At 40.3% G+C, this 24,299-nt stretch overlaps 3 protein-coding genes and 1 long non-coding RNA gene across 7 annotated transcripts in view; 1 reads left to right on the top strand and 3 right to left on the bottom strand.

Moving 5' to 3' along the window:
* PCBD2 (pterin-4 alpha-carbinolamine dehydratase 2) overlaps nt 1-1,555 on the bottom strand; it is a 30,163-nt gene extending 28,608 nt beyond the window's left edge. The window contains exon 1 of the mRNA XM_026063288.1: nt 1,479-1,555. Coding sequence (XP_025919073.1) covers nt 1,479-1,493 — 15 coding nt within the window. The 5' untranslated portion in view covers nt 1,494-1,555. The remainder of the gene's footprint in view (nt 1-1,478) is intronic.
* Nucleotides 692-4,507, bottom strand: TXNDC15 (thioredoxin domain containing 15). The gene is made up of 4 exons (XM_026063287.1): nt 4,043-4,507; nt 3,408-3,571; nt 2,721-2,851; nt 692-1,858 (listed from the first exon to the last, which is right to left on the bottom strand). The coding sequence occupies exons 1-4, from the start codon at nt 4,505-4,507 to the stop codon at nt 1,662-1,664; spliced, it is 957 nt and encodes a 318-aa protein (XP_025919072.1). The 3' UTR covers nt 692-1,661.
* Nucleotides 4,508-7,331: 2,824 nt separating this feature from the next.
* Nucleotides 7,332-13,529, top strand: LOC112964903. Its single transcript, XR_003253126.1, has 2 exons — nt 7,332-8,015; nt 11,205-13,529. It is a non-coding gene; the product is annotated as an uncharacterized LOC112964903 (long non-coding RNA).
* The window catches only part of CUNH5orf24 (chromosome unknown C5orf24 homolog), a 17,459-nt gene continuing 2,903 nt past the window's right edge, over nt 9,744-24,299 (bottom strand). The window contains exons 1-3 of one of the 4 annotated variants that reach the window (XM_026063516.1): nt 24,248-24,293; nt 14,065-14,494; nt 9,744-12,132 (exon numbers count right to left, since the gene is read on the bottom strand). In XM_026063516.1, coding sequence (XP_025919301.1) covers nt 12,092-12,132; nt 14,065-14,491 — 468 coding nt within the window. In that variant the 5' untranslated portion in view covers nt 14,492-14,494; nt 24,248-24,293 and the 3' untranslated portion in view covers nt 9,744-12,091. Of the gene's footprint in view, nt 14,495-16,728; nt 19,609-24,247; nt 24,294-24,299 lie in introns of those variants that run through there. The other 3 variants (XM_026063512.1, XM_026063514.1, XM_026063513.1) reach the window with 3 other exon arrangements.

Raw genomic sequence — 24,299 nt, 5'->3', positions numbered from 1 at the left:
CGCCCCCGCCGGGCAGGCCCCGCCCCCGGGAGGAGCCGCCCGGCCGCGGCGGCGGGAGAAAGCCATCGCGTTTTAAAGCCATCGCTAGTTCCTTAGGGGCGTCAGCGGAGATGATCATGGGGGAGAATCCAACCCCGCGCCTCAGACCGACCGGCTGGTGCGAGGGAAGAGCCCTCCGGCGCCCATTCCGCAAAATCCTGAACCTTACTAATACAATACTTTCTAACTTTATCCTCAGTAACATCCGAGTTCTACCACTGCGGTTTCCACTTAACACGCAAATAAAGGGCTTGATCCTTCCATCTCTGGAAAGTTATGGGAAAAAAAAAGCATTAGAACCCTTTGTTAAGCAACAGAACTTATGACTGTACTTGTTCCTTCTTAGTTTAATTTCCACTCTAAAGCTTCACACCAGGGTTTTAGAGCAAGCCTGTGCCACGTAAAAATGCTATGCCATCAAATCAAGAAAACATGGAACATATCGGACTGTACCTTATTCAAGATCTTGCATATTAGTCACAACTAAAAAACCTTATCAATTCTTTATGTGGCATCAGCTGCAGACTTTCCAACCAAGCAAACATATGTTAGCAGAAATTTTAATAAACCCCTCAAAACTAGTCTCACTAATTTAGGTAGGTGATCCATACCTCAAGAGTTGCATTTGTAGTCCTGTAAGAAAGTGACAGAGTCATGCAAAAGGAATGCAATTTAATTCCATAGGAAAATTATACACACACACACACACACACACACAATGCAATGAGCTTTAGAAATCATTCCAAATATCACAAAGAACTGCCATTGTGAGTCAGACTGTTACTCAAAACTCACAGACCACAGTGAACAAGATGAACAGCATCTAATCTCAATACCAAAGGTGGGAAATAGTCACCTTGTCTAGAATTGTACAAGTTTTTACATTTTTATTATTGCTGGTATTACTGTATCCAAAAGTACAAAGCAAATACATACTGTTATAATTAAAGTCTTTTTAGACAAGGGAATCATTCATTTGACGTACACTAATTTTTAAAACATCTGTTTCTTCTCTATAGTTCATTTTCCTGACAATCAAACTAATTTAGTAACACCACCTTTCACTAACATATCCCTTTACACTTTATTATTTCAGGAATACTTAAGCCAGAAAACGAGTATGATCCGTGTGGGTCAACACATTCTAATTCCATAGTATATATTGCATCATCCATACAGAAACCGTGGGTTTTGTAAAAGAAGATTCCCAGATTCCACCTGAATGGAAGCAACTCTACTCTACTTCTTTGCCAAGCAATGCCACATATACAAGCAAATATGCTGTAGAAATCTTAACTGATCTACAAAGCTCAGAGACTTCTTAAGAGCAAAGTAGAACTGTATCACATATTTACATTAAGGTACATTAAAAATAAGCAGGTCAGAGCAATTCAATAAATATATTTTTAGTTAATATATTTTCATATTTGTTTACTTACCGTATTAACCATCATGCGTTTGCTTTTTACAGATTCAGTAGTTGATGAACAAAGCAGATTTTCAGTCAAGATTATAAATTACAACCAGCAAATTCAACAGTTCATTCTTATGTATATTTAGTCCATACAAATTCCTGCTTTACCAATAAGCAAGAAATCCTGTCCCTGTTTCAGCATCTCAAGTTATTCTTGATGTTCATGCTCTTGTCCTGGGATTAGCCACCGAATGCTCTCAGTTCGAATAGTTGCATACATAACAAAGCTAGCCAGAAAGAGTAAAGAAAACAGAAGCAGCCAATCTATTCCTTTTGTCAGAACACTAGGCAGAGGGCCTTCCCAGTCTTCCTCAGTCACAGCCACATCATTTTTAGCTTCTATTCCTGAAAAAAGAATCACTTGTTCAACACCAATAATAATCATTTAATACAAATAAGTTGGTTACATTTGGAGCTTTATTCCTGTTCTCAAATTAAGGTGCATGTACAGTTAGACTTAAAATTTTGGTGAGACGGTCTTTACATTTTAACGTGTCTACCATATAGTTTACTCATGTAGAATGAAAAGCCTATCAATGTATATGTATATTTTCATATGACTGTGATATTGGAAAAGGTTCATTCTGTTCTCCCACAGCACAAGCTTTTTTAATGGGGAAGGGGAGGGGAGGTTGGTATTGTTGCTATATTAGCAAATATAACAATTCCTGGCCTCTAATGAAAGCCCTCATTGGCCTAGACATTTTATTTAATATTATTCAGAAGAACACACCACAGAAAGCCCAGAAAGCTGCTGACTGCGAGCTCACAATGAGGACAGCCAGATCGTGAAAACTGGAATCCTTTTGTCTCTTCCAGCACTGTCTTATCCTCCAGCCCTAAAACTGTCTTATCCCCCAACTGCTGTCAACCTTACACAGCGTTGGCAATATTCCTGGTGTTCAGCTGCCTTTATTCTCAAACTAATTACTGGGGAGGAAGAGGTGCTTGATCCTTCTCTGGCTAAACCCCGTCGTCTCTCCCTGCTCTTTAAATGCAGTCCAGTAAGTTGAGTTTCTGCTTTTAGCATGTCCTGAAATCCAACTCACTAAAGCAAGCAATTAGACGAACCTCTGCTGCAGATGGTCCCCCCAGGTTCTTCATGAAACTCATTTTAAATAAGAACAAAAAGGGAGAAGAAAGCTCAGTTTGGAGCTTAGAGTCAACCCTGTTCTTCCTATTGCTATGTCAGAGCTGATTTACATACCTGTTTGATTAAAAATGAAGTCTTTCAGTGTTTCCAGTGTTCTGTCCGTATGATTAAATCTAGCCATAGGTTTAGCACCTTGGAAAAGGAGGATATTGGGTACAGCCACAGTTCCAAATCTAGTTGATAAACTAATTGACATAAAGCAAACACAAGATATGAAGGAAAGGAAATCCACTGGAGAAAGAAATAAGAGATTCACAATACAGGCAATGTCAGTTTTAGTATAATAATTTGTCACTTTATAACAAGCAACATAGAACCACCTTATTGTGGCATTAGGGAAATGCTTTACTGATGAATTAGTCAACAATGCAAGGCTCAGCACTGGATCAGCATGTTATTCCACCATAAACACATGTATTGTATGGGTCTTAGTGTTGTTACTTGAGGATATACTGGGGTGTGGAGGATATGTAACACTTTTCGGACTAATGAAATCCCAAAAAGGTATTAGTAGAACACAGTTATCAGTTTAATTATACCTACTGATAGAGTAATATGTTTCCTGCATGTTTAAGGTAAAGTTGTCAAGAGGAAAAAAATATGGAAACAGCATAGCCAAAAATAAAAGGGACACATAAACATTTATATTAAACAGTTAAAAAAAATATCACTTCTGTTTTTAAAACACAAAGCTTGCTATTAGAAATAAACTGATATAAGATCATAGAAAGTCTGAATTACCTGCTATGCTGAGATGCATCCAAGGCTAGGAAGCGAAGAGTTGGAAATGCTCGAGGTAAAGAATTAAAATGAGGTGCCAGACTGGCAGAGAAGCGGCACCATGGTGTGTAGAACAAAACTAACGTACAGTCACTGCTGTTTGGGTTTAAGAACTCCATCAGATCCTTAGAGAAAGTAGAATAAAAATACACATGAATAAACATTTAACAGAGTTCTTGTATGTAGCAAGGCACCATTCAGCAAACAGTTAGATACTTGACAGTATTTATCAAGTAGCTGAATACTTAAGGTTTTTTTTTTAATTAAAGTTTTCTCCCCTATAAGAAATAAGCTAGAAATAGACACTGTCACTGGGAATAAATGCCATTAATAACTTTTAAGAGACCCCAATCTGCCCACCATGAAAGCTGACAATTCACTACAGGCACACAGATGAGAGACAGATGTGGACACAGGCATGTGGATCAAGCTGCATCTCCAGTATTTCTGTTCAGAACGACATGAAAAGCCTCCTTGCTGAGATGCTTATTAAGTACACAGAATTTTAAAGAAACAGTGTATTGACATCAAACCTTTCATCATCATCATCATTCACTTAAAACAGCGCGAAGCAGCAAACTGAGTGATTTCCTTACTTGAGAAACATTCAGGATTTGTAGTGTGAAGTTTTCGACGCCGGTAACATTTCTCTCCTCGCAGTTTACTTTGGGCGTTTTCACGCCCTCGGTGCCGTTGGCCTCCTCAGCCGGCGCGGGCAGCACAGTCTCCAGCACAACCGGGGAGCCCACTGCGAGCTCCCGGCCGTGGGCGCCAGGCGGAGCGGAGGGGGCCGCGGGGCCGCCGCACTCGCCACCTCCGGCCGCAGCGTCGCAAGCGCCCGTAGCCGAGGCGGCCGCGGGTCCGTCGCTCGCCTCCGCCGGCACCACCGAGAGCAGCACGGGCTGCTCGGCGGGAAGCCCGCTGCCCAGCATCGCGTCAGCCATCTCCGCCGTCCGGTACTGCGCCGGCCCGCCGCCCCCCGGCTCGCCCCACGCCCCGGCCTCACCTGCAGGAACGACGGCGCCGCCCAGCCAGGCCAGCGCCAGCGCCAGCCGCCACATCCCCGCCGCGCCGCGGCCCTCCCGGCGTCGGCCGCGCTGCGTCTCCCCGGACAACGGCCGCTTCCGCCTCAGCGCTGCGCCGCTTCCGCTTCCGGTGCACGACGGCCGTGCGTAGCGCCGCGGGGGGCGGGGCTGCCGCCATCTTGGCGGGGCGGCGGCAGCAAGCAAACGCCCGCGTTAATTTTTTTTTCTTTTTTTTTTTTAGTGACCGCTGCGAGCCAGGGGGTAATTCTTCAGATTTGCCTGTCAGGAAAGTTACTTGGGCCTGACGGTTGCTTCTCCTTCTCCTGCAGCTCACGGCGTTTTCGCATCTTGCCGCAGGCACCGCTAGGCGATGGGGAGGCGGCCGAAGGGATGTAACCGCCGCAGCCGCTTCAGGCTTCAAACCGGACAAACGTCAGACATGCCCTATAGGTAAACGGATCATCCCCGCGTTAGGGAAGGGAAAAATACTAGAGGTTAGGCAGGAAAATAAGCGTTCAGAAAGAATTCAGTTGAGGTTCCAGTCACTACAAATATTAAAAACTTTTTTTTTTTTTACCAAGTTTTCTCACTCTGCACCTACGAACCCGCCCTGCAGGCCCTCCATAACGTGGGCACACAAAACAGCAGCTCCAGGCATTTATGTGCACTGTCTTTACAGGCACAGGCCCCGCTGACAGCCACAGGGCACACACTATACTGGTAAGCACTTAGTAATTTTTGGCCTTTCAGGCTCCTGGAGGTCAACAGGCATTTTACTGTTGATTTATACTAGTTCAGGTCCAAAATTCTTGCACCAAGGGAAAGGTCATCCTGAGGACTTGACAGGATGTTATGATTGTATGGTAATTTATATGGCACACACGCACACTGTAATTCATTCCAAAAGCATGTTTTATTATAGCACAGTATCACAGCCTCAGGCTCTTGCTGTGACAAGTTCAGGTAGCAGGCATACAATTTTCTGCCTTCCTAACACGATGAAAAAGAAGCCCTGAATAGTATAGACTGAACCATTTGCCTACTTCTACCTTCTACTGTTTTGACTTCAGAGAAGGATAGATTCAGTTTGCCACATTTTCAGTGACTCATGAAGACTAAATTTAAACCTCCAGCCAGCCTGGAATGGGGGGGTAAAAGCCAGTTAACTACAGCCATACTTTTTTAATCTAAAAAGAAAACACAAGCTCTTGTACATCAGTATATCAACCAAAGCTCCCAAGATGATAGGCAAGATAAATATTCTGGTATTTCTTTTCAGGAAATAAGATATCATTCTTCTTGTCACAGAATTACTTACTTGCTGTCAGTTTAAAATTCAAGCTTGAGGGCTGACTAGGTGGGGCATTTTGAATATCAATATACTCCTTCAGCTACTATTACCCTCCCTGTTTACTGCGTTCCTCAAAACTGTCAGCATCAAACACAAGAGATTTTACCAAAACTGCATCTGTCAAAAAGTGAATGAGGATTACAAATTAGGTGAGGATGAACTACACACACATACTGTAAAAAAACAAGACACTGTACATACATATAAATGAATATGGGTGTCAGAAGGCTTTATTACAGAAATTCGATTTTTGGTTTTGGTTTTACTTAGGGAACACTTCTCTAACTCTATCCTTTCTCAGAATGTGCATTTCTTTGCTTGAAAAGTTTTCCTGTTCCAAGTCCAATCTGCATTAGTATTAATATTAAAGCCATGATAGCATAAGGATATGACATAAGCAAGTCTGCACTTAGAAAATACTTAATTAGAGCAGTTGATACAGACCAAGTAAAAAAGCTTGAAAGCAAACAGACATAAGGAATCCAAGTTGGTACAGACTAATCAGGAGACAACTCCCCCATTCTCAATTGTCTTTATCTTTTCAAATTTGGACAAAGTGGCATATTCAGCTTTAAAACATTTTTTTTTTCTCCTGGCCATGGACTGCATATGGTTTCCAACTCTTGGCTCTGTGTCATCAGACGAGATTCTTTCACCAACCAAAGCCCTGGATGGTGTCAGATCTCCAACACAAGTGATGATATTTCAAACCTTAAAAATAACAGATAGCTTTCTGGCAACATACATCTGAGACACTTCTATGGATTTAATCCAAACAGAATACTCTTCCTAGCATAACGGAAAGCAAAAGGTTTATGCAAAATTGCAATTTTTTTGGTCACCATATAAAAATAATGCACTAATGAAATGGAAATTAACTCCTGATAATTACAGATCCTTAGGCTGTATCACACACAAGTTACAACAAATGTACTATCCCAGTACTTATGTATTACAGATGAGGCACATTTCTTACTATGTCTACTAGTTCTGGTACAAAACTGTTTTCAGTGGCTTACATTTTCCTTATTTTTTATACCAAATGTCTGTTTTCAAGAAAAAGTCTATTAGAAAAGGTTGTGGTTTTTTATCTATTTAAAAATCTTGGCACCTTGGAAAAAGCTCTGTTAGGGAAGGATCTGAAATTTAGCGGAGAGCAGGATTTGATTTAAAATGAATCTTTTGTGGCACCCATGAATAACCACCAGAACTTGGTAGTCATTTGTGCATCTTAGGTTTCAGCAGCTGTATTTCCTCCAAAATTTCAGTGACCCTGGGGAGCTCCTTCAGGGGCAACAGTCAAAACATGGTCAAAAAAGAGGGAAGGAAGACAGAAACAGACTGGGATAAAGAGGCGATGCTACGGTCTTCAAAGCAAGAATCCATTCACCTATAATCCCGACACAGCTACGACATTCTGTGTATTCAATGGCACAGAGATTAGGTGGAAGAAAACATGATTTAAGTATTCGTGTCAGAAGTCACAGGTTGAGGTTGGACAGGCAAGTTTAGTTTACGCCTAAATTTGGGATGCTTGACTTTGTAATCTTTGTGTTCTCTTAGCGTGGCTGCAGTTGAATATTTTTATTAAAAAATATGACCACATTAAGCAGTAAATCCACATTTTAGTATTGCGCATATCTCAAAGGCCTACTCTAAATCATCAGACTCATACTAATTATTATTGTGATATTTTTTCACAAATTAGAACAACCTTTTGTGGTATAAAAAAGAAAAACATGAAAGGCAAGAAGATTTATCTGCCTCAGATCATTTTAACAACACTTAACAATTCCACAACATTTTTTAACTTCAAAGTACTTAAAAGTTGTTAACTAATGATTCCTTCCAGCAACCCTGCAAGATAAGCAGATATGTTTGCCTTATTTTTACTGACATGAAAAATGAGACATTGCCATCCTTAGGCCATACAGGGAATCTGGGCAAGAGCCAGCTTCAGAACACAGTAGCTTTTGGGCTGCCAATCCTGTATGGTCAGGCCACACCTCTCTCTCAAATGTTAAACAACAAACACAGAGCCACAGGCAGAATCCTGATAAAAATAGCAAGCAGTGCAATCAGCAAGTCAATCCTTTACTTTTAGGCATTACAGCTTTAAACGATAACTGTCAAGAACAATTTTCATTTGTCGCGGTACAGAAAGACACCCTGATGAACCAGCATATTTAACAGGTACAATTTCACTCATTCACAGTATATTTTTTGTGCTACTTTAAGAGATCCCAGAGACAGATGCTTCACAAAAGCATAAGAAAATGCCAATGCAGCCCCAAAGAAAGCCTTGGTGTTTCATCATGCACATAAATAAAACTTTATTAAAAATAAAAGATAAAACCACCTTAAAGACTTCTTGAAGATGTCCCCACTAGCAGAGCTGATCCCCCAACATTGCTGCAAGCCAGGTCAAAAAACTGACAATCCTAGTCTCTCAGCATGAATAAATCATAAAGTGCTTCTGTCATTAGAAACTCTGCACCTGGTATTGTGCACCAACTGTATATGGAGGGAATAGAATACTTTCCAATTTTTATTGTTCAATTCATTATGTGGCAGAGAACACAATAGCCATGCAAGTAGTAAAGCAACTTCCAACATAGCTAAAAAGTCGGTATCATCCTATGATGTAATTTATAAATGACTTAATATTCAATACTTAAGGTTTCCTTAAAACTAAGAAAATTTTCCATTTTTTCCCAAGGAATCACATCCAGCAACCAGTCTTTAGACCAGAATGTGGCAGACTGTGGTCCACTTTAAATATATCCAGTCACTTTCAAAGCCAAACATTCGGAACCACCAGAACAGTTGATATCAATAAAACCTGACATCAGATGGCTTTTTGGAGGGGTAAAAGCCACTTAAAGTCTGCAAAGTAACTACAATAGCATCAAAAATGATTCATACCTATCCATATTCAGGGCCTTTGAAAGTATGTGGAAGGGAAAATGGATGGTGTTGGAGAGCAAGGGGAGGAGGCAGTCCTAGCAGCTTAGACTGCAGTTTCCCATAGGGTAGGATTGCTCACTTTGCCCCACAGTTACCGAAAATCTTCGGCAAACTAACAAGGAAGAGTTGGGTGGTATGCAGAGCACAACAGTCTAGAGTTGCTTACCAATAAAGATATACTGGAATATGGCTTGGATACAGGAATAAATACACTACATCCACCACTGACTAATGAATAATCACCACTATCCCATCAAAGTTTAGTATACAAGTACTCTCAAATTGATTTTGATGTACAGTGGAAGAAAAAAAATTAAGAGCATGCTAGGTCTTGTTCTACTATTTATGCATACTTAGCTATATGAATCCTTTCTCCATTCTTCTCAGATTTGAGTGAAAGCATAAGAAAATTAAGTTACCGTAGCTGAATTTTCAATTCATTAAAAAAAAAAAACAAGCAACATTGCTCTATTTAATAATACATTGCAATTCATATGGGTTCTTTGCCTTAATTCAAATATATGGCACTTTCCTATAACAGGCAATACACATCTCACATTGAAATGGTACAAGCAGAAGAACGGAAAGAGTAAATTAACTTACTTTAAAATCATATAATGTAGTGGCCTCCCAGCTGCATTCTTTGTTAATTTTTAAGTCCACCCAAGCATCAACACACTCAATCTGATGTAGTCAGATTCACTCACACTTTAGTAAGGCAAGGGACAAATGAATAGACCACTGGATTTTAAGTGAAATCTATACAAGTTGTACCATAACATTTCAGTGTCAGTTTGTCACTTAAAACTAAATGAGACAGCAGGAGAGCAAACAGCAGCATCACTGTGTTTCCATTTACAAGAGAGACGAGTTAAGCTAAGTGGTCTCACATGCTCTCAATAGGCGCTTTAAGCCACAATTTAAAATATATCAAAAAAAGTTGGAGAAAAATTGTTAGGTTTTAAAGTATTAACTTTATTAATAAATATACATCCATATGATGATGTAAATACAGATCATGAACACTACTCCATTCCCATACACATAATTGCACACGAGTAGCTCAAGTTCATGGACATAAAAACATACACAGTATCTAATCAGGCTTTTTACAGCAGAGGACAGGGTGCTGATACTAGTTATTTAACAGATTACTGTTTCCCCCAAAGTAAACCTGTTCAAAAGCAAATGGTGAAAGATTAAAGAATCAGGAAGTGGTTCAAATTTCAGAATACAGATTTACCTATTTGAAAAAAATAATCACAAGGAGAAAGGTCTAGTCTCTACGAGAATCATAAATATATTTTAGCAGTGTTAAAATATATGCATTAAAATAGAGAAGAATAAACGTCTTTTGGGGTCAGAAATGAAGTCTGCAGTTCAAAGTATGATTATTATCAACTGTTTTAACTGTCATCTCTAGGGATAGCATGAAACTTTATTATACATATGACAAAGAATAGCAGAGTCACAGCTAATGAAACCATCGGACAAAAGACTTCACATTGCTCTGCCTTTTAAAGCTCTTCAAAAGTGGGGGGAGGGGTTAAATTCTGATCCAAATTACTCTGCATATTGTAGTTGCAAGTAATTCTTTTCACAGACACATCACTTTTCACTGACAAAGCTTGGTTTTGTCCTGACTGAACTCCAAGATCTTTCAGATAAAATGAAAATATATTCATTCAGAACAAAAAATCTTTAATGGCTCTTGATACATAGTTACTTTGATTAGTTTAAATCCAAGATATAAAGAACATTTCTTTAATCACAAAGCTAACTGCTGATTTTAAAAATACTATCTTTGCTATCAAAGTTAGCCACTTCTGATGGTATCTGATTTTTTCTGCCAAAATATGGTGCTAGCATCTTGAATATGTCCAGTGCAAGACTTTATAGTAGCAAAATTATTTGGTTTTAAAGTTTAAGTAAATTTAATCAGAAATTGAATAGTAGTTACTATATGTATATTAAACAGTGAACTTGTATAGCATCATTAAGGAATAATAGCAAGCTAATACATTTCATTTATGTATAAATAAGACATGTTAGAAACTCGATAATTAAAAGAACTTATTAAAAAACAAACTTGACATGTAGATCATCTTCTGAACAGTGTTAATACACGACAGTGATCCTAGCTTATGAAGAGCTGAATTATGATACGTAATATAAAATAAGCAATTTACCTTACAAGTAATCTTTTTATACTGTGGGGAGGAAAAGGCCAGTTTTCCCACTGGTAGTAACAAAGTTTAGGCAATAACATGCTGCTTCAGTGTTTGTCATGAAAAGACAGTGTTAAAAAAAGCACAACATATTCTGTAGATTATACATAAGCAAAGCAGAAATATTTGAAAATTCCATTCATATTTCACTTTGAATCTTTAACTTCTTTTTCTTTTCCCCTCACAGCATGGCACCAGTAAACTATAGTCAAAAATAAAATAAACCAGTATCAGGAAATGCCCTGCAGGGCACTCCTGGTCTTCTTGCTAAGTCTAGGGTGCCAAGCAACCCTTTACAGACTCTCTGAACACTTTCCTACTTTATGATCATCGTTTCACAATTGACAGCGTTAATTGTTTTTACTGGGATTATATTTCATCTGATATAATTAATAAACACTGTAATGAACAGAAACTGCTTAGATGATTTCATTATTTCATCAGCATACTTGAATACAAAATTCATTATACTAGCAGAACAGTAATACATCTGCATTATCTCCTGACGCACAGCACAGCACCATTGAGTAGATGCACAACTGAGAAATGAAACGGGGCAAATGGGATAAACAGAAGGAGGTAAGAAGTGGAGTTTCTCCAAGGTACAGTGGTGACATGCAACACGTTCCTTGCCAGCGAGGTGTGACACTCCTGTAGTTATTACATTCAGCTGAAGAGGACTGCTTTCCCAGCTGAGTTCAGGAAAGAGTTTAAAGCAGTCTTTGTTGAAAAATCATCTGATTAAAAACAGCCAGTACAATACAGATCCTGAGGGTGAATTAATTCACGTTAGCATTCTGCGTGTGTCAGAAGTTACGTCATTCAGAGAAAGATTGCTAAATTTCATACTTGCGAGTTTCTTGAGGAACAGAACGTATAACTGGATTTCATAGCTTCAGCACGGAGAAACTATATTTTAGTAGCAGTTTAGCTGCCATTAGTTTATATATTGACTAAGGAGCCATCCAGTATAGTTGAGGTTCATTGTCTTAGTTGCCAGTGCATACAAAGTCCCCCAAAAACAATTCAACACACCTATTGTAAAGTACAGCATAAAGTCCAGCTCATTATGTGTTAGGCATCACTGGAACACCTGAAGGCTTGCTGCTTTTTTCCTGATAAAAAAGGTATGAAACATGACATCTGTTTCTTAAGTTGTCATCACTGAAATCAAGAGTTCTCATCAAAATGACAGCAGGCCAGAATAGCATTTATGTTAACAAAAATTATCAATACTGTTACTCATTCAGCACAAGCTCTAATTAACCCAAAATATTTCTGCTCCCCAGAATCTGCAGACTTTATATATTCCCCCCCAATATCTGAAGATACAAATTTATCATAAATTTATATTATACTTAAAACAGCTTAAATGTAATCTTTCTTCCAGATGTAAGAAGCTTTAATACCAGTAAAATAAGTTTAGAACAAACAATACGTAACACTGAGGATTTTTTTGAAATATAAAGTATGTGCATATATGTTACACACACACACACACACACACACACACTCCCACACTTAAAAAAAATTAAACACACCCAGCTGAAAAATGGAACATTTCTTTTGGAAGCAGGGAAGGTTTTAGTTTGAGTCAAGAAAGGTATTTATAGTTAACCAACAACGTATTTTTTCAGCTCGCATGCATAGGTGAATTCCTATGAATTGCTTTATATCTGGGGGCTAGCAGTGCAGTAAACTGCATCCTGTTTGCACCAGCTATACAGTTCGCTTTTATAAATCATGAAAATGGTGTCCTTTGGTAGATATATAAGCTTCCATAACTTAAATATAGTATAAGTGTCAAACAATGAGATAACTGTATTTCTAGGAATATCTGGCAAAACTAAGTCTGAAAACTTGGCAACAGTGTCTGTTTAAAAAGTTTAATTTGTAAACATTATAGATTAATACTTTAAAAGCTATTAAACGGCTGCCAGCTAAGCACAGATTTTAAAGGCAAAAAACTGTAAATAGCTATTTACTTATTTAAGAACATACTGTTTAATATTAACCAAGTGTGTAACTAGAATGAACAGTACTTATTTAATTTCTTATAAAATATTTCAGATTTTAAAGAATTATTTGTGGTTTGGTAGATGTACTATTAGGCATTTTAAAATTACACAGCAGAATTTTGTAACAGCATAACGAAAAGAACAGCCATCACCTAAAGGCAAATTAGCTTGCATTAATAAGGCGCTGTGAAGCTGTAATGTGCTATACAAATGCTCAGTTTCATTTAATATTTTCAAAAATATTTTTGGAACATTAGTTGAAATTGACTTAATGCTACAACTCTAGAAATAAAAGTCACCTGAAACCAGCACTTTAAAAAAGGTTCTTAAAAGTTTCTAAGTATCTATTTGAGGTCTGTATAAGCTCCTGCAGAAGTGGAAAACGTAGCTTGCTTTCTATTCCTTCCTATTAAAAAGCACACAGGAACTCATAATTTTGCAGTTGTTCCTAGTTAAACAGTCCTGAATCTTTTTTTTCCTTTATCAGGTAGGAACTTATCCTGATAAGTTCTTTATTGTGGCATATGCCACATCATGAACCAGTGGCCAGCTAATTTTATCCTTCTTATTTCAATTACTTACACAGCTAGATTTACCAGAAAGTGAATGTAAAACTGAGGACATGAGTATTACTTAAGTATACACACCAAGGCATACGTGTCATTTAGGATTTTCTTATAGATTATGATTTAAAGGAAAAAAAAATTTATACCAGTGCCCTTGCAATGTTGCCTTAAAAGTTACTGAACTGCACTCATAGGCTATGGCATTATTTGCATAAAAATAAAATTTAGAAAGTCATAATTCTGCAAACACTACAATAAAATGCAAGAAACATGCCAAAATTCAGAGTAAAGAGGATTAGTAAGGAATTACTAATTGTTTTCGTTCATTCATTAGGCTGTTTGATTTTGCTGCTGGTTTCACCAGCAGCATGTACTCCTCTGTTATGCACCATAGGATAGGGAAAAGCTGCACTGCCACAAGTATAACTTAGATTTGGAAGCCGTGATAGAGCTTTAATGCTACCTGGAGGTCTGCCTGGGCTGACTTTGTATCCCGCTGCTTTAGTTGTACCCAAGGGTCTGCCTGGACTTGTCTTAAATCCAGCTGCTTTGGTGGTCCCCAGGGGTCGACCTGTGCTGGTTCGGTACCCTGCTGATTTTGTGGTCCCTGATGGCCTTCCACGTTTACCAGATCGGTTGAGGTTTTTCTTTTTCTTCAGTTCATCTTTTGTCTCTATATTCCTGCCACTTGTGGTCTGCAAGTGTGACTCATTCAGCGCATCTTGTCTCTGGCAGGCAATTGGTTTGTGGCTGACTGCGTGGCTGTATTTACTTTGCTGGGCGGCATACAAGTCAAACTGATCAGCAGATCTCACATTGTCTTCGTTAAGGCAAGAACTCTTGCCGGTCCCACAGAAAGCTGTATTACCGCTGGCAACAGGGTGCATCATTTTCTACCAAAAATAAGAGAGACAAATATGTATCAATGTGTAATAATACTGCAGCCTTCTACAAGAAAGAATCTTTCAAGAGCTACCTCTATTTCTTAAAATTATTCAACTACTTTCACTATTTTTAGCAAACAGTATTGATGTCAGTAAATTAGCTTTTTAGATAAAAAGTTATAACAAGCTTTCATTTGTGGGTTTGAATTGTAACCTTTACACCGTTAAAAGTGACCATCTAAAACAGTATTATTCAGACACATATAATTAGGGAAGAAGTGCATTAAAGAAATGAACAACAGCATCTCAGCAACCAAGATAAACAATATTTGTTCACCCACTGTGATTTCAAAACCTTTCTAACTGAATCTCATCTAAATTCTAGCCGTTTAGGCTGCAAGATTAACCTATCATATGTGAGCCAAGGAAAATACAATACCAGCCTCTTGATTTAGCAGACAGGAAATCCTAAAGATTTTTTTTTTCTGCAGCAAATTAATAAAATACAGATCACTTTTGTTGCTTCTTTTCAAAATTATGTAAGCAACATAGATAACACACTCAGTACAGATAACAGTGCCATAATTTGGGAAAGCAGAGATATAAACTGAATCTATTAAAACGTAGAAGATGCTAGCCTGCAGAAACCCCATTACTGTCCTCATTAGAAGAGCAGGTGCAAATTGCCAGTGATACCAACTCAGTGATAAAAAGCTAGGGAAAAACACCACAACTCTTACAGATGTGTATGTTGTCACACATCAACAATACTTCAAAACAAGTGTGACCAATGCCAATAAGAGTTTTATATAGCCTCCACTTTTTTGATAAGCTAGAACAATTCCATTTGTGTTCAGTTTACAGAGGTTTACTTATTTAAACAAGTATCAAAGTCAGATGTTAGGACACTGGAGGGGTAAGGGTCCCCGCACCTCCCACCTGCATGTTACGGCACATTAACCCGGATTCCTATGGATGAGCTGGTGTCCAGCTGGTAGAAACCACGTAAGGCCATGGTCATAATCACAAGCAACTATTTCTAAGTCAACTGGTTATGCTTAAGTCAGTTATACTAAATCCCTTCAGCATGTATTGGGGCAGAAGCACAACAATTAAAAATATTACTGTTATTCTAAACCTCTTATAGTATTAACAATTCTAAACATCCACTGCATAGATATTGACTCAGAGGCCAAAAACAAACTCAAAAAGCAACAGGAGGGCATTTTGACCCATTCAACTATACTGGCTCTACAACTTAAATAAGCTGAAAATACTCTGTTTAAAACAGTAACATTTAACCATGCTGAAGGCAAGCTTAATCCAAACAGTATCTGGCACTTCTGGAACATTTATGTGCCTTACAGTTATGTTTAGTAGGCCAAGTAGTTGTTCCTGTGGAAAACTTCACTAGTAGATAAGGTCTAGAAGGCTTGCTGTATTTTTCCCAAAGTAGAACTGAAATAAATTGTCTACAGCAACCAAATTTAAATTCCACCATTGATTACTGAATTTATTTAGCAAATATGAATGCCTCCCCCTAGTCAGATAGAAAGAATACAGAAGAAACAGTTCATTTACCCAGGAGTATATCCCAGTTCCCTTTTCTTCTGATTACAGTGGTTACGTTTCCTGCTCTAACACTCAGTTTACCTTGGCTTGTAAAACGCACATAACAGTGTATACATATTCATATATTTGCACATGAGTAATGATTTTATGTCAAATACTGAAATTATGATAATAATATAGTTTAAGTATTGCATGGTTCTAGTAGAGATCATCTAAGTGCTACAATTCTGGTTTGTTGAATGGGGTCATGGTGGAATAAATGTGAAACCATTATTACTGCAGATGTTCACTAGGAAGTGAAACAACTAAAAATAATTAGCAGTCCTGCACTTAGCAAAGAACAAAAAAGTAAGCTGCAGATCAAGAGAGCAAACAGCCTTTTTTGTGCAGTAGTAAGAAAAAAGCTTAATGTTTTCTACACTAAGCAGTCAAAAAAATCCCCCACTTTAAAAGTGTTATCTTCCTTTAACCCTGCTAGAATAGCGCCCACAATATCACAAAAAAAAATGCCTGAGATTTTTCATGACACTTAATTGCAAACATAAGGGTTTTGCTAATGAATTCTGCCGACAAGAGAGTAAGCAAATTGACGCTGAAAGGCTATTCATCTGTTTGCTGATACACTAGAGGACACTTGCAGTGATTAGCGACATTCTTTTTCCAGTGCTCACTTTAGCGCAGGGAGATTGGCTGCAGCCCCGAGCTCTACCGCCACAAAGAAGGATCAGTTCAGCTGCTCAGGACAGAAGGAATGAACCAGGCCGTGGAGAAGGCGCAGAATATTGTAGCAGTTCCTGACCATCTCTCAGATTCGTTCCTGTCGTCTTTAGCATTTTTATGCTCTGCTTTTTCTCCTCATCACAATCCAGAGGATTTTTATCATAGATTCCAATCATTCATCTTTCCTGGGGAGAGCTATTGCAGGTACTCCTCAGCAGTGAATATATCTCATTACAACAGCCAAACGTTGGCATTTCATCACCATATGCATGTGCTTGTAAGTGCATCTATTATAATAGCCCTGAGGAAATACACCATGCTCTCAACAAACACCACCTTTAAAAATAAAACCTGGCTGATACTAGTTTACCTTGCATCTGATAACAGCCAGTACTACAGTAACTGGCAAATGAGGAAGAATGTACAAATCACTGTCTAATATTTCTTACAAGAATAGGAACCTTAACAAAAAAAAACAAAAAACAAAGAAACAATCCTATGAAGGACTGCCAATAAGAATGTTTCTAGAATGTTTATTTTTCTCTTGCCACACCATTTTTTAAATCAAACCATGAAAATTTCTAGTACCAAAAGTTTGCATTCTATATTTTGATTTTAGACATTTTTATGAGAGATTTTAAGGACAAAACTGTAATCTAGCTTAATTACACTATCATGGAGATTTCCAGCAAAATTTTACTTCATTCACATTACAGTGGGGAATAAAAGAATGCAGTATGCACACTACACAAGTCTATCTGCAAAGTGGAAGCAGGTTTCTTGGCAGTGGGATATACAGTATAAACAAGAACTGGTATAAAATGCAAAGCTATCCAAGTTTAAAAATCACACTCTAGCTCAATTGTATAGCCAAACATATACAACTTGGTGTGCAAGCATTCTTAAATAAAAACTGCCAGAAAAGTTTCCAGGGAAATAGAACTTGCTTGTTTTAAACATATAAATGTAAAAGGTATTTGCAACAGTTTACTTAAATCACTTTTTTTAACTGAATGAATGTCTCTGTGTAAAGAAATAATTCAGATGAGACACTGTAGTAATAAAAGTCATATTTCAAAAAGATTTTTGCTGGAAAGTGACTGCAGAGGGTTTTCTGTTTGCATACTTTTTTATTTGGTAATTTATTTTTCTACAAATGCTGGAGCAGAAGGGAGACAATTGGATAAAGCAGCTTTGGAGAAATGGAAACGGCCTTAGAGATTCCCATGCAAAGAAGGACAGAAGCTCCACTGCTGCAAGAAATAAAGAAACAAACAGGACCATCCATCTGGGACCTGTAAAGCCTTGTTGCTGGGGGATATCTGGACATAGCAATGCCACAGCTTTTAATGCATAGCCGCATTGCCATTCTTAAGTACCTGCACAGTTAATCTGCTTTAACAGTAGTGAGGTGAGTTTTAAAGCTTTATTTTGTTTAGATGACTGCTGCTGATCTGTCAATACAGAATATATGAAACTGCCATTAAGATTTCTGGATTTCAAAAATCAACCTTGATCTCATTTGTTGGTTTCTGCTGGAAAAAGAAATGGAAACCATATTATAGGCAATACAGACTCAGCAAGAAACTTAAGAAATTTCACCTAACTCCATCCAGTGATATTAAGGCTTTTGGGTGGACAGAGAGAGTGCATCCTTGTATCACTAAATATAGAGTAATATATTGCCCAACTCTAGCTTACAGCCACTGAGGCATCTTTTACTGGTATGGCCCAGCTCTCTCTGTTTGAAATTATGCGAAAAAACATTCATGTCTTGTTCACGACACAAGATTTTAAGAACAAAGCTAGTCAAAGCACATTACATAAAAATATCCTCTTGGGTTGTGTCTGCATGATGGTGTCTTTGATAACAGTTGTCAGACATTATGCCCTTTGCCTTCTACATGGGTAGAACTTAGCCGCCAGTGTAGACCAGACTAAAACGTTCAAAAGCAGAGAAAGTATGACAGCCCATTGGAAATAGGCACTCAGTCACTGAATATTTTATACAGAGTACTGAACCTGTGACCCACAGTCTGCATTAAACAGAATAATCAATTCCAGCATAAGAAGTGGGAAGCTGCTCTGGTCTCATCCACCCCAGCTTATTTTTTTTTCTACTATAGCATGGCTAGCACCAGTTCAGCCCCATGAGCTGCAACGCGGAGAGACCTAGTTGTGAGACTTGCAGCAAGTGCTTTTGAATTCTGGTACAACATGCTTTAAATCAATGTCTTTGAACAAAAACTGGAAGCACATCTGTGTTACAGCTTTTCAAATGATGAATACCAGGAAAGGTAACCCTACTGCCAGATAGGAACAATTTTGCTTAGGGAAATACATTTTAATGAGAGTTAGCATATAAAAAAACACCCATTTTTCTCAGTTTTTCCACAGCTGAGCTAGTGACGGTTTCAACAATATTGACGGGGCTGCAGAAGATTGTATACTGGTATATTTTCACCCTGTCACCCAACCTTGCTTACAGCAAATATATACGATGTAGTATAGATATAGTATAGAAACATAAGCAGCTACAAATATTATTTCTATACTAATACTTTCAATGTCACTTCTACTAATTAAAATATTTGCAGTGAAGCACAGGACCAGCTCTGTTCAAGGTCTTTGCATAAAGAATGCTCTATGCTGCTGACAACAGTGGGCAGGGACAGCAGGCTCTGGAGAATACCAAAGGGTTTTGGCTTTTTTGCAGGGGAAGTTTAAGAAGCAGCAGCACAGATGTTTTGCCTTTAAAGTCCAAAGATTGTGACATAGATATGATTATTGGTTTTGTTCTTCCCTCTTAGGATAGTGGGTATGATAAACACTTTCATCACGCAATTTATAAAATAAACTGTATCAATTAAAATGTTTTTAAGTGTTCCTTTCATGTCAGCTCCTTTTCTACATGTTAACTCTTGTTAAAGTAGGGCCTTGCCTGATCTTTAAAAACCCGTAACTGCTTGTTTTCACAATGTTGCACCTTATCTTGAAAATTCCCATAAATGTAAATATTTAAAAAACACTAAATATGAAATCCTATCTTCAGTGGCACAACATACATCATAGCATTTAAACCTATATTTGAAATACAATCTACTTCTGAAGCTAGATAACCAGTTTCTCCAAAATGTGCTTATGAAACACTTCTTGAAGTTCAGACTGATTGCATAATATGATTTTTCTCATCATTTGACATTAGGTAAAATATATTAAAAAAGCTAAAACACAAAATTTCTTTACAGAAGTGACTTGCTATAGCTACTACGATAATGACAGGAGACTGCAAATAGAAGAGATAACATACAATTTTGAAAATAGACAGTTTCTTTCTCAATTATTCTTAGTGCAAAAAGACTAAGAAATGAAAAATTCCCCAAGCAATACAATAAATTACAGTTGTTGTCCTTTCCCTGCTGACCCAAGGTCAATTTTTCACGTAATTGTGAAGAATGGCAAAAGATAGTGACGGTGGGGTGGCAGAGGTTAAGGGAAGAGATACCTGGAGCGGAGATACCAATCACCTTTAATTCCTCTTTTCCAGGCGTGCCAGGTGAAAGGGGAGCCTTCCCTTGTAAAGGGATCATGACTCCCTCTCCCACTCATTACTCAAGAGCTGCAATCTGGAGGAATCTGTGCACCTTTGGGAGCTCAGGTCTCTTTTCAGCCCCTCCACATTATCTGAGATCTGGAGGACTATCCACATGCACACAGGATGCCCTCTCTTTTCTATCCCCTGTATGTTATGTGGACTTGAGGGCAGTGCCAATCTGGTCAGGCCCAAGTTTCTGTTTCTGTTCCCTCTGTATACACTAAGATCATGGTTCCCGTCACTCAGAAGGTGTCTGGCCGCTCTCATTGACGCCAATACAAACCAAACATCTGTACCTGGAGCTGAGAATAACGCCTGCTTGCAGGAGATCCACGATGCCTTATTTGAACGCTATACTGCATTGGCTGTGGCCGTACTAGGTCCAGTAGCAGTCTTGCCAAAGGGAATTACTAGATAGCCTGAACACAAGTCTGGCCAATGGTTCTGTTAATGGGCAAGTGAGGTGGCACTCAGTTAGGTGGCATTATTTGCCTGAGGGCAAAGGATTGTCAAATTTATCAGACACGATTTTTCTTAATGGACTACTCTACATGTTCTGCTGCAGAGTAGGTGAAAGCTGCTCCTGTTCAGCACAGTATCAACTCAAAACTGACAATACCTAGCACTGAGAAGGAAACAGGACTCAGACACACTTGGAGGAACAGCGCTCTCCAAATCCGAAACATCAGTTTTGTGTCAAATACAGAGATCGGCACTGCTCTCAAAGTTTAGATGTTGTTACGCATTAGCTAGGCAAAACGTTCAGCAAATTGTGAACTTTTAGGGACCAATCGTGATTTGATTGCAAAAACAGGCAAACAAGTAATTGTTAGGCTCTCTAATATTAAAAAACAAAGTTTTATCTACAGGCAGGTTTTTATTAGACACCAATATCAGCAAAAAAGTCAGCTGACTTTTACCCATCCCAAAATTAAGCTAATATAACCATAGAGTGATGCTGAGAAACAGAACACATTAAAAGGCTTAGAGTTCCTGCACAAAAAATGAGGATCATGTCTGCAATCTAATTAACTGTGCACCTCCAATTACACTGACACAATTGACAGGCTGGTTTCATAATCAATATAAACCACTCTGAATCCACAGTGTTACTGAACGGGATAATCTTGCCCTTTCCTCTTCACCCACATTCCCACTCTTTGTGCCAACACTAACTATTGTGCAAGAGCAGGACAAGCCAAAACCAGGGACCTGACCCAGGTGCAAACTAATCTAACGAGAAAGAAAAAGCAATAGTTTGCTGGCACTGAGGCAAAACAGGAAGAATGGGAACACACATTTTCATCAGAAGCACAGACATAGACTGAGGTTCTAGGTCAGCCTAAATTGCTCTACTTAATGGCTGCCACTGTCCCACTCTCCTCTGGTCTCAGTTAGAAAACTAACCAGACTTCAAAAAGAGTATGCCTTTTTGACATCTTAATGAGCTCAGAAGACCTGCAGGAGGGGTATGAAAACACCCAAACTCAGCACAGGAAACGGGGGCGGGGGAGAAACCCACAACTTGGAACAGGGCAGCACAGAGTCAAGGCAGCCATCAGGCTAGAGAGACTTGGATTGCTGTTGCAATCTGCTGCAGCCTCAGACTAGCTTAAAAGAGTACGATAGTGAAACTGCACCCTGATTATTTTGTGGTTCTATAATTACCAAACTTCAAGGCAATCCAAACATGCATATGAATGACAGAGCAGGTAGAGGGAGATCTTTATAAAAAAAGGATTACTAGTGTGTGTGAAGCTGCCCGTTCATCTCAATGCGATATTCCCAGGTAAACAGGAATAGACCTCACCATAGCCTAGGACAATAGCTTTGAGGAGCAGGAGATGCTCATTCATCTCAGTGGGTGTTCTCAGCCACCCTCTCTTCTCCCCAGGGAACAGACCTCGCTATAGTCTAGAACAATAGCTCTGAGAGGTGGGAGATGCTCTTTCATCTCAGTGGGTGTCCTCATCTACCCTCTCCTCTTTCCCTAACCTCCTCCCACAAAAGGATTTGAAAGCTTAAGAGACACAAACATCCATCAATCCTGTTCTCAACTCCTGGTGGCAGTCTGAGTGCCAGGTTCTTGATGTGCATTTCTAGGAGTTTCTTTGTGACAGAATTAGTATAAAGGCTCCAGACCCCTATCGGCACACCCAAACACATCCATTACAATGTACTTAAGCTAGAATGCAGGAAGATATAAAGCCCACTTGTTGAATCCATTCACCAATGGTCACTGGACAAATATGCAGGATTTTTTGTTTAAGGTTGCATCTAAAACTTGAAGGATGAAGACAAAAAAAAAAGAGTTGCAGGAGAAACTCTGACATTTCAAGATTGGAAGAGAAATAAACCATAATTTAAGAAATATATTAACCAAGAATTCCTCCTATTCTTTCATTTTGCAAAAAATTACATGGCTCGAACTGTTACTTTCTCAAGAGAGATATCCAGAGACAAACGCATGCTAATTAAAGGTGTAACTATTCACTAATTAACTATCCTAGAAGGATTATGCAGAAATAAGCATGCACTAAACTATTTCTAAGTATCCGCAGGAATATACACCATTTACATACATTATGCTAGAATGTACTAACCAATAGGCACAAAAGAAAAATGCCAGAGACTATTCAGATGCCCTGAAATGCGTGTGATGTGAATGAAGACATGAACTAATTAGGTATGTTAAGGCAACATACTTCAAGGAAAAGTATATATGGATTATCTATATGCATTTAAATTCCATACACTAATGGAAGTACGTTCCAAGCAAAAAGCACCGAATACATACTATCCGTATGCCAAATACATACTATCTGTATGCACAAGGGCTGCGTATACTAAAGGGAATAAGAATTCTCAAGCACGTCTAAGACACCATGCCACGAAGCGATACGATGCGCAGCTCGCTCTGCCTCCAAGACGCCCAAGCAGCAGGTAAGGGACGAGACAAAAGGGGCCGAGCGGTGCCCTCCTGCCCCAGGCCCCAACCCACGCACCAGGCCCGGCGCCGCTGCCGGGCGCTCCTGGCAGAGGCCTCGCTCAGCCGCGGGCGTGACCGCAAGCAGGGAGCCTGGGGTCACGCTGCCGCCCCCGCCCCCGAGGCGGAGGGGCACGGCGAGGGGACCGGCCTCGCCTGTCACCGGCCTTGCGTGGGCAGTGAGAAAGCGGGCCTGGCCCACATCGCCCTCGCCCCGAGGCGCCGCCTCGCTCGCTGTGCCGCGGATGGCTCGGCTCGTCCCCTCGCCCCAGGGCAGCGCCCAGGCCCCCCCACCCAACGCCGGGGCATCGCTCAGGTCTGACCCCCTGCCCGGGACATTGCCCATGTCCCCGCCCAGGGCAGTGCGCGGGTCGTTCCCCTGTTTCCCCAAGGCATTGCCCGAGCTACCCCCCCTCCCCGTCCCGGGACCTGGCCCCTGTCAGACCCCCCCGTCCCGGGACCTGGCCCCTGTCAGACCCCCCCGTCCCGGGCCAGGCAGGGGTGTGGCCCCCTCCCCCCTCGGGACACCACGGAAGCGGCAGGAGGACGAGGAGGGGGAGGGGGGGGTGACGAAGGCCTTGCTCACCCCCTCCCTACGGCGCTGAGCGACGGGCTCCCCCCCCACCCCGGACCGAGAGATCCCGCGGGGGGCGCCCCCCTCCTCCCGCCCCCAAACTGAGGCCGCAGGCGGGTGGGGGGGACCCCTCTCCCTCCGCCGCCCCCAGCGAGGGAAACGGCCGCCCCCGCGGCGGGGCGACCCCCGGGGCCCGGGGCCGCCTCCCCTCCCCCCCCCCGCCACCGCCGCCGGCCGCGTCTCCATCTTGCCCGCCCGCTGGCTCCCACCGGCGAGGGGAAGGCGCTGCGGGGCGCAGCCCCGGCCCACACCTACCTGCAGGGATCGGCCCGGCCTGCGGCGCCTGCGAGGCTCGGCTCGGCTCGGC

This window comes from Apteryx rowi, unplaced genomic scaffold, assembly GCF_003343035.1.
Source record: "Apteryx rowi isolate R43461 unplaced genomic scaffold, aptRow1 scaffold_2, whole genome shotgun sequence".
Classification (NCBI taxonomy): domain Eukaryota; kingdom Metazoa; phylum Chordata; class Aves; order Apterygiformes; family Apterygidae; genus Apteryx; species Apteryx rowi.
This window is presented reverse-complemented; position numbering and strand designations above follow the sequence as displayed.